At 27.3% G+C, this 15,700-nt stretch overlaps 1 protein-coding gene across 1 annotated transcript in view; it reads left to right on the top strand.

Moving 5' to 3' along the window:
- The window catches only part of LOC100202523 (protocadherin Fat 1), a 101,370-nt gene that overhangs the window by 9,208 nt on the left and 76,462 nt on the right, over window positions 1-15,700 (top strand). Inside the window, exons 4-8 of the mRNA XM_065811453.1 lie at window positions 8,392-8,718; window positions 9,048-9,229; window positions 9,395-9,601; window positions 9,763-10,095; window positions 12,158-12,440. Of these exons, the coding sequence (XP_065667525.1) occupies window positions 8,392-8,718; window positions 9,048-9,229; window positions 9,395-9,601; window positions 9,763-10,095; window positions 12,158-12,440 (1,332 nt within the window). The remainder of the gene's footprint in view (window positions 1-8,391; window positions 8,719-9,047; window positions 9,230-9,394; window positions 9,602-9,762; window positions 10,096-12,157; window positions 12,441-15,700) is intronic.

A 15,700-nucleotide genomic window follows, 5' to 3' on the forward strand; every position in this document is an offset into this window, starting at 1 on the left:
AGCAAAGATTTATTAACAGTTAATAAAATAACCAAAAATCAACTGTAAAATCATAAGAAAATAAACAAACATTATTTTACGTTTCATGAAAAAAATATTTTTTTCAAAATAAAATTTAGTTCATATTTGAAAAAAATAATAAAAATGATTTTTTAAATAAGTTAGATTTTATTTGTAACTTTTGTTATAGTGAGAAAAAAACAAACGGTTTGTTTGACTTTTAAGTTATTTTTAATAAAATAACTTTAATTACAATGCGGTACTTGAAAAGACGCGAGTAACGCAATATAACTTCTAACGATGCAAAATATATTTGAAGAGTTGAGTTACTTAGAAATGCGTTACGCGTTTTTGCTACGCAGCGAAATCTCGTTACAAAGCCTGATATATATATATATATATATATATATATATATATATATATATATATATATATATATATATATATATATATATATATATATTATATATATAACTATATTCTTTTATGTTTAGAGAATAAAAATGGACATTAAAACAAAAAGTTAACTACTATCATTACTAAACTGTGCAGTCTTATATGACCACCCATGTAATATTTTGTTTTGACAACTTGGCCATGGCTTTTTGTGTGTTTTAAGTTAGCGTGTTCAAAAAATGCACTGAATAAACAAATGTAACTTTGACTAAAATTAAAAATAAATAAACCATAGAATAAATAAGAAATAAACCAGAAAAAAAAAAGCATAAAATTGATATGTTTTTATATTAGTTTAAAAGTGTTTCACTACAAAAAATTTAGAAAAAATCAAAATTTCAAAGTTATTTAATCCAAGCTTAGTTACTTAAAAACTTAATAATTTAAAAATTTGAATCTTTAATATTTTTTAATGTCTACAAAGCAAATAAAACATAAAAGTTATTCACTCGTTGGATTTGCCTGATATAGCAGTTGCGATATAACAGTTATCATATAAGGCGTGCGATCGCACTTGTAAAAATAAAGGCTTAAATTTAATATAATTTAGAAGTGTCTCAGTTAATAGTTCAAACCTAATAATTTTTAAAATTAAAAAGTGCTTAGGATGATTCTATTGATTAAGCTAACTATTTGAGACTGTTGGGTATTAGATATTCAAATCCTTTTAATAGATCGTTTTTTTTTTTAATGTTTTATTTTCTTAGTAGACATTAGAAAATATTAAAGTTTCGAATCTATAAATAGTTCAGTTTCAAAGTAATTAAGCTTTGATTAAATAACTTCAAAATTTCATTAGCCGTAGACTTTGCCATAAAGTCTACGGCTAATGTCTCTGTAGACATCAGGTGCTATAATCTTCTCACATTTTTTGATATATTGAACATGAACAAGCACTCCATCTACTAGAAGGTATGAATGCTCTTGTACAGAGAAGGTATGAGTAATGAGCATGTTTCTAAAATACTTTTTTTTCAAGAAATGAACCATAGACAACCCATTTATGTTGTTGCTAACTCTACAAGTAACTGTCTGGTTATGCTTTTTTACAGATCTTTCTTATCTGTGTAGGTCATTAATTTTCTGTTTTCTCTCTTTTGAAATATGGTTGCCTATGCTGAAACCATTAATTGGCAACACACAAAACTCAGTCTGTCTTTATTGCTGAAACAAAAATAATATTAAGTTACATATTTCTCAAATAAAATAATTTTCTATGGTATTCTTCAAATCAGAAAAATATTTAAAGGCAAAATAATTTTGAAAATTATAAAGACAAAATACTTTTACACAGCATAAATATTTATCAGAATAATGGTCATACTTCTGAATATTTTCATTCAGAAGTATGACCATTGAATCATCTTATCAACTCATCAATCAACTCATGCTCTTTAGTGTCTGTTCCAAGAATAGCTAAGATTGCTACTCTTGCGACACTTTGAGTGCAGGAAAAAGTTAGTTTGAACTAACAACTGGTCCTTTGGTGCTACTTCATGTGCCTGAAAGGTCAAAAATGTTTTAAATTTATTTTTAATTTAACTTTTTTAAATTTTTATTTTGGGACTAATGGACAATAAGATAATCAAATCTTTAAGATTTTAACGTATACACAATAAAGAAGATTTTATCTCCACTAAAAATAAGAAAGAATAAGCTTTTTTTCTTCTTCTTTTAAGCATTGTATTTACCTAAAATCTGAGATAAGAGAGCGGTTGTTTAGTCTATCCACCATTTTATAGTTCCTTATATACTAAAAACAAACCAGAAATTTTCTCTGTATTTTCAAAATTGGTACATACTGCATTTTGAAAATAACGCCTTCATATGTTGTTTTCTGTTAGTAATACAACTTTTGTTTTAAAACAATTTTATAAAAAAATATAAAATTATACTTCTTAAAATAGTTAAAATGAAAGTACTTTTCTATGCTTCATATCATTAGGTAATTAGTGATTGACTGAAATTCAGATTTAGCTGAAACTTCAATTTGAACCGATACCAAAATTTTGGTTTTTATACTTTTTTTAAATTTGGTACAAAACTGAATTTTTGGTTGAAATGGGAAACCATAATTTCAGTTGTATGGTTCTAAATTTTGTATGGTTTACCGTAGATTTCCCTAATTCCAAACAAAATCGTACTTAAAGTTGAATAACTCCACTTGCTTTTTGAATTTTATATTATTTTTTTAAATAAATAAACTGGAATCTAAACTAACTCGAACCATATTAAGCAACAAGTTTATCTATTATAAAAATATTGTTAATTTTTAAATTTAAAAAGTCAAGTTTTTGTTTGGAATTAGTAACACATGTTCCTTATTCTGTAATATTACATCCCGTACATATTAAATCCCGAAAAATGGCATTTAATTTAAAAAAGTAAATAATTTATACTAGCATAGACCTCTAGCTTAGAGTTAGGTATAAAGATTTTTAAAATTTAAAATTACTTTTATTTTAATGTAAAGGTATAACATTGTGTTGGTGCAGAGTGTTGGTGCAGAGCTTCCATTATTTTTTTGAAATCAGTTTAAAAAAAACCTTCACAGTCACTGCCTGTTTCTGTCAGTTAACCATCGTTGGTCAGAAATCTCAGTTATTAGTATCAGGTTGGTTGCAGCCTTAGAGAATGCTCCCTCATTAATCAAATAGAAAGCTTGTAGTACTTTTTTATCATATAACAATGCAGTTTTAACCTTTAGGCAGTTGTATTTTGAAATGGCAGTAATTCAAAGACTGAAACATTGTTCAGTAACCCCTTAATTTTGCTCACTGAAAATTATTATTTTATAACCTTCCATTATTATAACCACGCCATTATTCTTCGCCATTAAATAGTATCACAGTTAGTTTTTATTAAATAGTATCACAGCAATATATCTATATTTTTCTATTATCTGTAAATTATCAAATCTGTACAGTACAACTACGGTTGGTATCTCCAAGTGAATACTTATTTATTTGGAGGTGGCAGCCCTAGCTGTGCTGTACAGATTTGATAGTTTTTAAAAAACTATAATGAAAAAGTTGTTGTATTCAAAAAATATTGTTTTAAGGCGTCAAGCTGCAAAAATTAAAACTAATAAAAGTTATTCACACTCCTTGCACACGAATTCAATTGTTTCTAATAATTGATAATACAAGGAATACACGACCAGTTAGAACACAGGAAATACAAAGATGATTGATATGGTAAGGATTACAGCCAGCAGCAGGAAGACACTCAATATTTTGACTAGTAGACATCTTTGTTGTTTTGTTATATTTCTGAGACCATTTTTGGGGTTTTTTAAGTTTTGAAAGGTTTTTTTCTTCTTTTTTGTAAAACTTTTGTTCTTTGAGAGTTGCTGAGTCCAATCTTTTTTTTTTCTCTAATAACTTTCTCTGGCTTCTTTTTCATCTAGTTTTCTTTTTTTAGCAGCTTGTGTTGCTTTGTCCTGAGCCATTGCAGATTGTTCAGTCATGTTACAACTTGTTGTTTTTTTAATTATTTTCCCTTTTTCTTTACTACTGGAAAGAGGCTTTAATCCATCTCTAAGCACACTGAGCACTGATTTATTATTATCAAAAGATGCTTTTTTAATGGCATTTTGGATGCTATCTAATTCTATGAGCAATACTTCTTTTTTTGAAAGTCTATTCATAGAGTTTTTTAAATTTATTTTATTAGTTTTATCGAGTGAAACTTGTGAATTGGTAGACTTTCCAGAAAAACAATTCTCAATTTTGTCATTTGTTACTTGTTGAAAAATAGCAACGATTGCAGTTTTATTTAGAGTTATTTTTGAACGATTGAGTGGAAATATGCCTGTATAGGCATATTTTGACTCAATCGTTCAAAAATAACTCTAAATAAAACTGCAATCGACGCTATTTTTCAACAAGTAACAAATGACAAAATTGAGAATTGTTTTTCTGGAAAGTCTACCAATTCACAAGTTTCACTCGATAAAACTAATAAAATAAATTCAAAAAACTCTATGAATAAAACCTCTAGGTGCATTTTCTGCTTTAAAGCCTTTACTTGCAATAAGGTTTTTTAGCATGGCTGGAAACTGCCGGTTACTTAAACTTAAATAAGAATTTCTAACCAAGTAAACTTCTACAATTCGCTTCTATTCCGCCTTTACAGTTTTAAAAACTCAAACATCCGTCTAAAAATAGAATTTTAGGTCCTTGAAGTTTGTTTGCATGAACTGAAAAAATTGAACAAAACCATTCTATGAAATTTTTGCTTTCCATCTAACCTGATTTGCTGGTAGAATAATAAACATCAGAAGCACCGCCTTGAACCTAAGCTTTCATCAAATTTCCACCTTTGTAAACAACTTGATGAAGTAGGAAATTTCCAAAAGCATTGCAACAGGTTAAAATTGTAGTCATATGTTTTTCGTTTGTTGGGACATGTTGTTTTGGATTTTTTATTCTTTTTCGACAAACAATGTTGACTTTACTTTGATCAAATTTCAATCCACTTTCATCACAGTTGAACACATGAAACGACTTTTCATTTAAATTATGCTCTCGATAAACAGTGTCAACTTGGCTGAACCATTCATCAATAGTTGCTGGTTGCGAAGACACTGCTCTTACAGCTTGCATGCTAGTAGCTTTTCTTTCACAGATATTTTTCACATATTTTTTTATGAAACTATTGTACCACTTTCGAGTAGGTTTACTGTTCTTGAATAAATAAGTTCGTTTAGATTCCTTCAAATAGTTTTCGACCACAGTTAAAATATCATTTCTTTTTAAGCTGAAGCCAATGTTACTCATAAACTGTACAAGTTCAACTATAAGCCTCTCCATTACTTGGCTTATTGCTCTGGGCCTACCAACACCAGCAGCTCCATTTATTCCTTTTAATCTGCAAAAAATAGTTGTTTTAGGAATGTTATAACATAAAGCGGCTTCTGAATATGACATCTTCTTATTATTGATAGCCTCAATGCAGAGTTTAATTTTTGCGATCTTCATTTTTTTCAAACTTTGACATTTTTTCATTAACAAACGTTAAAATAAACAAGACGTTTAGAAATTCAATAAAAAGTTAAAAGCGTTCATGGTTTTCTTAGTTAATGACATTAAATCAAGTTAATGACATTAAAGTACTATTGTAAAATATTGTTGTTAATTACGAGTGCGTAAAAACGCTAACTTTTGCAAAAAAAAGTGCATTCCAAAATCTGTTTGGAATTTGGGAAATGTTTTAATTAAGCAGAAAACTACTGTTTTTAAGATATCTTATGAAGTATTGCTAATTTTTGAGTTTTTTTTTTCAGATAAATAATCACCATCAAATTCTACATCAAACAGTACGCAATTTAAATTGCCTTTTTTTTTTAAGTCAGTTTTATATTGTTGGTTTTTCAGGGTTTTAAAAAGTGTTTTGCTTGCAATTAAAAAATTTAATGGTATCAATATATATTTTGAAAATATTTTTTTATATTCTCATTACCTTAGTCTTCAAATTTATTAATCAGTTTTCCTTTTAAAAATCCCAAAAAAATAAAAGATGTAACAATAAGTGAACTAAAGCTGTTTGGAATTAGGGACTGTTCGGAATTAGGGAAATCTACAGTAATTTTTAAATTTGTTATTTTAACAATCACAAAATTATTTTACTATTTCAAAAATATTTTACTATTTCTTAATTAAATTTTAAGCCTAATCTTCACCAATTGTTTAATTTTTTAATTGGTAAATAGCAGATATCTATCTGCTTTTTAGAAATATTAAAACCGCAAATAATCAAACAATCGCAGCATAAAGTTATTTAATTATTTCTTTTATGACTATTTATTTATTTTTATCTAAGATAAAAAGATTTTGTCAACAAAGCTGGGTTTGGAAGCATTTTACAATCTTTATTAGTGACCCTAAGTATGTCAATTGTAATATTTGCAATAGAAGAGAATCATGTGGATCTGATGATCTAGACCATCAGACCTTTTGTCTCATCTCAAAACGCACTATTCTCTTATTGCTTAAACCAGCTATGCTTCTGTAATTCTAAAACTCTCAAATGTTCCAGAAATGTTCCATTCCAAAATAAAACAAAAAAACAATTCTTGTTTTCAACATTAGGTGTAAGAAGGTGCAGAAAAGCTGCAGGTTTAAAACCAGCGCAAAAATTTAATCAGACGCAAAAAAAAAAAAGACATGCTTCTCAAGGTTTTTTTATATTATTACATTATTACATGCAACCAAATGATTTTTTGCGACATCATGCCCTAATTGTTTGCTTATGAAATTACAAACAATATTACAAATGTTGGACCCTACATAATGCCTTCTCAGCCTTGGGGAGGTGAATAATTAAAAAAAAGAAAAAAAGTTGTGTCCATCACTGTGCTCTCCTGAGACCGCCAGAGTAAATTTTGGTTTACTCTGAATTTTTTTGTTTATTTACTATTATTGGGTTAAATAACGTATTTTAAACTAACTTTTAAACATAGAAATTTTAGATTTAATTAATTAAATGTCCTAAATTAATTGTGTCATTTTATGATTACATCATCTATTCGAATTGGTACAAAATGTTGCAATACAGATAAAAATAATTATTATTACGGTTAAAAGTGATCATATAAAACTTATATTTTTTTTCAAAATGGCAGACAAAAAATTTCTAATTTGTGCATGTTGCTTTATTTCCGTTGGAAAAAGATAAACTTATTCAAGTAACTCCCGCAGTACAACTTCATATTCAAAATTTATTTTGGAGAGAATATGATGTAGAAGAAGAGTGTTGTCCAAAAAACATTTGTAATTCTTGCAAAACAAATTTATATACATTGAACAGGAGTGAAACATCAAAATTAAATGATTGGATTGAGAAAATATCTCAAATTAATAGACAAAAACTCAGAAGATCATCTGATATTAGTAAAATATCTGAACAGATCATAACAAATAATCAAGATGTCATTGCTAAAGTTATTGAAAAGATATGTCCTTCTTGCTTTTCTACAATATGTATGATTTCCTTAAACAAATTTAAAATATTGTATAACTTATATAATATTTTAGTTAATAACCTATTTCTTCAATTACTGTTAAAAAAAAACAAAATTTAAATTTACCATAGAGTCTATGCTAGTCAATGTGTAGACTATGGTAGACTGTTTGAGGGACAGTGCTGCTAATGTTAAACCAGCTGTTTGTGAATCAGGTTGTGTATATAAATCAGCTGGGTGTCTCAAACATCCACAACTGGTTTTCAAAAAAATGTTTTTAAATAGATTCAATTAATACCCTGGTTGTTAAATACTGAAAACTTTTGTTTTTTTGCAAACAGTTTTTATGCAAGCTCTACCATCAGCACGAAGACCAGATGGGCAACAAAAGCTGATTAGAGCAGACAAATGACATAGCAACTAGGTGGAATTCAATTTTTTACATGCAAAAAATTTTGCTTTGTAAACCTGCAATTGTAGCCGCAATCTTTTTTACTAAAAGGCTGGAAGCTAGAAGAATATTTGAGAAAAAATGATCAAATTTGGCATATTTTTAATTAATGTCACTAAAATATCACGTAAAATATTTGTTGAAATGTCAAAAATAAAATAAAAAATGTTGTAAAAATACAAATTTGAAATAAGTTGCTGAAACAAGTAAAAAATACAATAAATTTGTAGTTTTTAATATAATATATTTCAATTAGACAAAGATTGCATGGATTGTATAATTGATATATATTGATTATGTTCCATTTGATTATTAGCATGGTACTTGCATCTTGATGTTTTTAGATTTATTTAGAATGTTCAGTGTTGTTTGTTTTTTTATTTGTTATTTTATTTATTTGTTATATAGTTTGCAAACCTAAGCTTGAATAAATTTTTGGTAATTATTTTTAGAAAAAAAAGTAAGCGCAATAGTTATAGAAACATTTTTTTCAATTTGTAAATTAAATCTATTTTTTAGTAATAGATCCAGACAATCTTAATCCAGATTTTAAATATCAAACGATAAACAATTTCGATGATTCATTTCCATTCACAGTTGGTGAGAATGATGGCTCAATCATTGTTCAACCAGTAGAGTTAGATAGAGAATTAAAATCAGAGTATTTTATGACTGTTGTTGCAAGCAATGCAGTTGAACAAACTGCATTTTGTGTGCAAATATCCTTAGAAGATATAAATGATAACAAACCTTTATTTACAAGTGAAGTTTATGAGTTGACTATTGTTAATACAACACCTGTTCATAGTACTGTTATGGTTGTTTATGCTGTTGATAAAGATATAGGTAACACTCATAAAAAATTGTATGTATATTATAAACACTTTATAATATACATGCACTTCAATTATATATATTTTTACACAATTACATACACTTCTATTATATATATATACATATATATATACACACGCACACGCACACCCATATACATATATATATATATATGTATATTTATATGTATATACTTATATTATATTAGTATATTATATACCCTTTACCATTTAAATCTCAAATTTTAAATATAAAATCAAATATAAATCTAATTGTTATATACATATATCATATGTATATAATAATTAGATTTTTATATAATTAAATATCTAAATTTTCAGGTTTAAATGGTAAAGTGTCATACAGTTTTGAAGAAAATAATGATTATTTTGATGTGGATGCAACATATGGGTTTATTTATGTAAAATCAAAGTTAAATTTGCTGACTGGAAAGACAATTAATTTAAAATTGATTGGGAAAGATCACGGTATTCCAGAACTTAATGGTAATGCTTATGTTAAGGTGAGATGGTTTTGAACAATGATTTGATATTTTTTATTATATATTTTATCTTATATAATCTTATGCATATATATTTTTATTTTTATTTTATGGTTATTATTTTCTATTAAACTATAAAATTCATTTTATACTATCTAGTTTTTATCTATACACATTTTTATATAGATAGCAATCGTAGCAGATCCTAACAACATTTGGTTTAAAATTAGCAGCTTAACTGGTTCTGTAAGTGAAAATGTTGCACCTGGAACTATGCTTACTGATAGTATTCGAGTAGAATCAACTGCTATTAGTTATGAAATTGCTGAAAATGGTGATAAGTGTTGCAATTTATTTTGGGTCGAGCCTTTTACAGGAACTATTTTCATCAAGGTAATTTTAAAATAGTTTTGGTAATAAATTTAGGAAAAAGTAATATTTAAAAAAATTTGTTTGAAGATTTCTTTACATTTTTTTACTATGCTGTTCTATTTTCTGATTAGTAAGTTACTTTTTGATTTCAATGTTTTATTTATCTATTTACCTTATTGCAGTCAGATCTTGATTCAGAAAAAATTACACAATGTGTGTTTGTTATAAATGGTGCACTAAATCAAAATATTGTAACTACAATGAACATACATGTCAACATTCTTGATCGTAATGATAATATACCATTTGTGAAGGAGAAATCTTATTCTGGAAATGTATCTGAAAGCTTAAGCAGTAATTCAAATGTTCTTGATAAAGATGGTAATTTTTTGATTGTAAGTGCCACCGATGAAGATCAAGGTATAAACGGAATGTTGCGTTATTCAATTATTGGTAATATTGGAAAAATTTATTTTACCATAGATGAAATATCTGGTGAGATTAGAACAAACAAGGTAACTATTTATTTCAATGTTTTTTTTTTTATTCATGATATGTATCTAGTAAAGTTATATAAGATATATCTGTTAAAAGCAGGTTGAATTAAAAATTATTTTGCAAATAGCATTTAAAAAAATAGATATAGCATTTTTATCTAGCATATAAAATCAGGACTTTATTATTTCTAAATCAAATTTTTAAACTCTGAAACCTTACTAATAAAATGTAAATGTAGTAACCATGCAATAACACAGGTTTGGACTATAAGTTATCTAAGTAATTAAGTTTAAATCTGGGTCTATTATTTGGTCATATAAAGATATAAATTATATTGCTGATATCAATCAGTGAGAATAATTAAGAAAGTCATTGTAAAATTCATGCTTCCTGTGGCTATTTTGAAACTGTATTTATGTTAAAGTCACTTCTATTTAAATTATGTTTTTCAAATGTCATTTCAATAGTGGGTCACAACTAAAAAACAAGGCTGGATTTAAAGAGATAACTTCCTTGAAGTATAAGGTAAAACACTTTAAAATCGAGATATAAATATGTTCACTTATGTTCACTTTAAAATTGAGAGTATAACTGAAAGCACCATTTATAGGATAATTAAATGTGCTGAGAGTAAATCTATGTACCAAAAAATTAAAGAAAGGTTATAAAAATGACCAAGAGAAACATTAACAGGGTCAAATTCATGTTTGACCATATAAGTGTAGTTTCTACAACAGGTAGCTCAAAAATTTACTTGTATTTAGCAATGCATTAGTAAAACATTAAAAACAAAGACAAAATGTATAGAAAAAAATAAAATAAATAAAGATTCCAAAATGATCTTACCAACCTTTAGAAGTACAGTTAACTGTGTCAAAAATTAAAATTTGAAAACCAATTGTTGAATTGTCTTTTTTTCACATAAAATTATTCCAGTACCAATGATATATTTTATATTAGTGATGTAAAATCTGCTCCATCTACAGTTAAATACCAAAAGAAAAATTACTTCTTTAGATGCTTTTTCTGAAAATGTGGGCTCCTTATAATTCAAAATAAAATTTAAATAAATGTATTAAGAAGAGACTTATTCCATTTATCAATAAGTATTATTCAGATTGTGCATATGCCCTCTGGCTTGCCAGAATTTTGTCTTATCGAAAATTTTTGGAGTATTTTTTGTCTGACATAAGATATGGCTAGAATTTGCAGAAAACCTTGTAAATTATGTTGTGGATCAGGTATTGCCTTAAAACAATTGATATTGAGCTCGTACAGAGTTGTGCTCAGTCTATACCAGGCCTTCTGGATAATATCAGAAGGAATGATTTAATTGAAAATTAAATATATATATTGATTGTATATATAAAAACTAGAATAAAAATACATTCTACTTTTTTTTTTTACCTTAGACTTTTAAAGAGTTATATCTCTTTAAATCCAATCAGATTTTTGAATTGTGACCTGTTAATCGAAGACTTGATAACACCAAAATTTACCACTCATTGGTATTAGCCGATATTCTTATTGTTCTTACAAAATATCAATTTGTTTCTCCACACCGCAGTCTTGTGATGCTCCATGTTCGTCAAGGCTCATTTTTTTAGAGTTAAAAGGTTGATAGCAACAATTAAGAAAAAAACATTATAATAAAAAGAGCCAATTTGGCTGTAGTGACCCCCTTGACCTTGGGGAGATGACAATCTCAGACATTTATTTTGTTTGGCAACAGACAGTTTCTTACTTTGTTTTGCAACAGACAATCTCTCACCTTTTTCGTTGCTATGCTAGTACTAGCACCAGCTTTTTTTTGGTGTTTAAGAAATGGAAAAACTTATAACTTGAGTATGCTTATGCTTTTATCAAATGAGAATGTTTTTGAAAAATTGCAGTTATTAGAGCCTGGAAACAATAAAAGGACAAATTTTGTGTGTTTTTCTCATAAGTCTAATACTATTAATATTGTAAACTTTTCTTAAAATTAAAAAAAAAAACAGGCAATTTTTACCTTAACATATCATTAAAATAAGGAAATAAGAGTATCAATGCATAATTTTTTAAATATACTTTTAAATGCAGGTTTTAGATTATGAGCTACACCCGAAGCATTTCTATTTTTACGTAAAAGTCAGTGATCAAGGAACTCCTCAACATTCAGTTATTGTTCCTGTCAGCATTTACCTTATGGACATCAATGATAAAATACCTTTCTTCAAAAGACGTTATACCTTTACCTTGAATCTTCCAGCATACACAGGAATGACTGTTGGTCAAGTTGAAGCTTTTGATGAAGATACTGTACCAAACATTCCTTTGCAGTACAGCTTGGAGTCTAATTTATTTAGTATTAATAAGTTTACAGGTAGCTTCTTCAATTTTTATATCCTTTTTTTCATTTGTATTCATATATAACATTCAACAATAAGCCTGGAAACAAATACAAATTTGTTTTATGAACTATTGAACTGTTTATGTTTTTTTATCTATACATATTTAACAATTGTATCAAATCCTAAAAATATTCTTTAAATTAACAACATTATGATTGAAAATAACCTGGATTAAAATAATTACAAATAAACTTTATTTTTATGAACTATGTATTTTATAAGAAGTAATTGTATGTTGTATATAGTTTTAGAGCATTTAATCTAAATACTTTTGTCACAATATATCATTTTGACTAGCATTATTAATTAAGAAAAATAAAGAATAATCTTAATTATTAACTATCAATTTGAAATCTTTGTAAATTTCACATAAAAATTTGTTTTACAAGTTGTTGTTTACTGAGTCAATTTTTGACCAATAAGCAAGTTTATGTGCTAAATCTTAAACACTGTGAGTCATTATCAGTTATTTTTGTATAGATGTAATGTGTGTGTGTATATATATACACACCCGCGGGCCAGAATGTGGCCCTTGTCAGCCTATGGCATGGTCCGCATATCACGGTCCATTAATTTTGAATTTTTATTTCAAAAAAAATTTCAAATAACAATAATAAAATAAGTTCTACAGCAACAGCATATTATTTATATATTTATAATTCGAATTATACATTTGATTTCGATTATACTTTCACTATATAAATCCGCATTTGAAATAATAAAACGCGCGCTAAAGAAAAAACATTATTTTTTTATATTTAATAAAGATGGCTTCAACTAAAAGACGTAGATGTGATACTGAAAGCGGTCATGGGGGTAGTGTATTTAATCCTTCTTGGACAACTGACTATTTTGTACATGAACAAAGTAATTCTATTATATGTCTAATTTGTTTGGAGAAAATTGCCGTGTGTAAAAGTTATAATGTGAACAGGCTCTGCACTACAAAACATGCTGTAAGTTATGACAAATTTAAAGGCCAATTTCGAATTGATAAGATTGAATTGTTGAAGAAAACTTTTCTTGCACAACAATCATCATTTAGTTTTCATCAGTGATGAAAACTAAAGTGATTAGCTCTTACAGTGCTACCAAAATAAGTTTTTTAATGGCAGAAGCTATTGCAAAAAGTTGTAAACCTTTTTGTACTGGAGGTTTATTAGATATGTCCTGAAAAAACACCTACTGTTGAAGATCTTAGCCTCTCACACCAGACTATTGCTAGAAGAGTTGAATATCTATCAAAAAATATTGAATTATCATTAAAAAAAAAATTAAATAAATGTGAAGCCTATAGTCTGGCACTGGATGAATCAACAGACAGAGGTGATACTGCTCAGCTAGCCATTTTTATTAGAGGTATAACTAGTAACTTTGAAGTAATTGAAGAACTGTTAGATATTAATCATATGAAGGACACAACAAGAGGAGAAGATATTCTCTTTGAAGTGAAAAAAACATTGGTGAAATTTGAATTACCAGAAAAGAAACTCTGTGGTGTCACTACAGATGGAGCAAGTGCACTAACAGGAAAAAATATTGGATTTATTGCATTACTTAAGAAATCCATTAATCATGAAATTATTTCATATCACTGCATTATACACCAAGAGCAGTTATGTGCAAAAGTATTGGAGATGAAGAATGTTATGGAACTTGTTATTCATACTGTTAACTTTATAAGAAGTCGTGGCCTTAATCACAGACAGTTCAAACAATTACTTGAAGGTTGTGGTAGTGAGGCTGAAGATGTAATTTATTTCAGCCAGGTTAGATGGCTTAGTCAAGCTGCTACTCTGAAAAGATTTTGGATACTATTACCTGAAATAGTGCTGTTTCTAAAAATCAAAGGGAAAGACACAAGCTTGCTTGAAAATGTTGACTGTCTGATTGATTTGGCATTTTTGATTGACATGACTCAGATGATAATGGAATTAAATCTTAAGTTGCAGGGTAAAGATCAACTTATTAGTAAATTGTTTGAAAATGTAGAAACATTTGTTTTAAAATTAAAACTTCTGAAACAACAATTAAGTTCTAAAGTACTTGTCCATTTCAAGGCATTATCAGAAAGAAATATTAATACAATTGACTCTGAAAGATATTGTACTCTTATTTTAAAATTAATTGATGAATTTGACACAAGATTCTGTGATTTTAAAAAGGAAAAAAATGAGTTAGACTTATTTGCGCATCCATTTTCCATCAAAGCTGAGACAGTTAGAAATGAATTTCAAATGGAATTAATAGAATTGCAAAACAATAAAGATCTTAAAGAAGCCTACAAAGAAGTAGAATTGTTAGAATTTTATAAAAAATACATGAGCATTGAAGTTTTTGCTTATTTGTGCAGACATGCTATTAAATATTTTTCACTTTTTGGAAGCACATACAACTGCGAACAGTTATTCTCTAAAATGAAGCATGTAAAAACAGAACAGAGAAATGACAGATGAACACCTTACTAATACCCTTCGAATTGCATCATCAAATATAAAAGCAGACATAGATCATTTATGCAAAAAAAAAACAGTGTCAAGTTTCACATTGATCGAACTTTTGTATAACTTCACTTTGAACCTTAACTATGAGTGTAACTGTTTATTTAAATTTAAATAAAAACTTCAAATTTAATAATTTTTTATTTTGGGTATTTTATGTTTGTGGCCCTCAAGTTGTTTTGAAACAAATTAATGGCCCTTACTGTAAAAAGGTTGGACATCCCTGATATATATATATATATATATATATATATATATATATATATATATATATATATATATATATATACACACATTCAGATACACGGCATTCGGCAATGCTGACCTAACTGCCGACCTAAAAGTGATTGAGTTCGCAAAAAATTACCGACCTCGTTTCTATGTTTCATTGTAAACTCTTTGTGTCAAATTTTTTTTGCCGATCTAATGCTGACCTCTAACAGTTTGAGGTTTTTTCCTCATTTTTTCTAATTCCAAGGGTTGTATATATATATATATATATTTATATATATATATATATATATATATATATATATATATATATATATATATATATATATATATATATATATATATATATATACACATATTTATATGCACACACACATGTATATGCGGGCCTTGTTTTAAAGTGTTAAGCGTAGAGCGATTTATGTACGCCTTGAGCGATTTTTGCGTAGGCAGTAAGCGATTTTAGTTAAGCAATTTTTTTTAAACATTTTTTAACTTTT

Source organism: Hydra vulgaris, chromosome 12 (assembly GCF_038396675.1).
Source record: "Hydra vulgaris chromosome 12, alternate assembly HydraT2T_AEP".
Lineage (NCBI taxonomy): Eukaryota > Metazoa > Cnidaria > Hydrozoa > Anthoathecata > Hydridae > Hydra > Hydra vulgaris.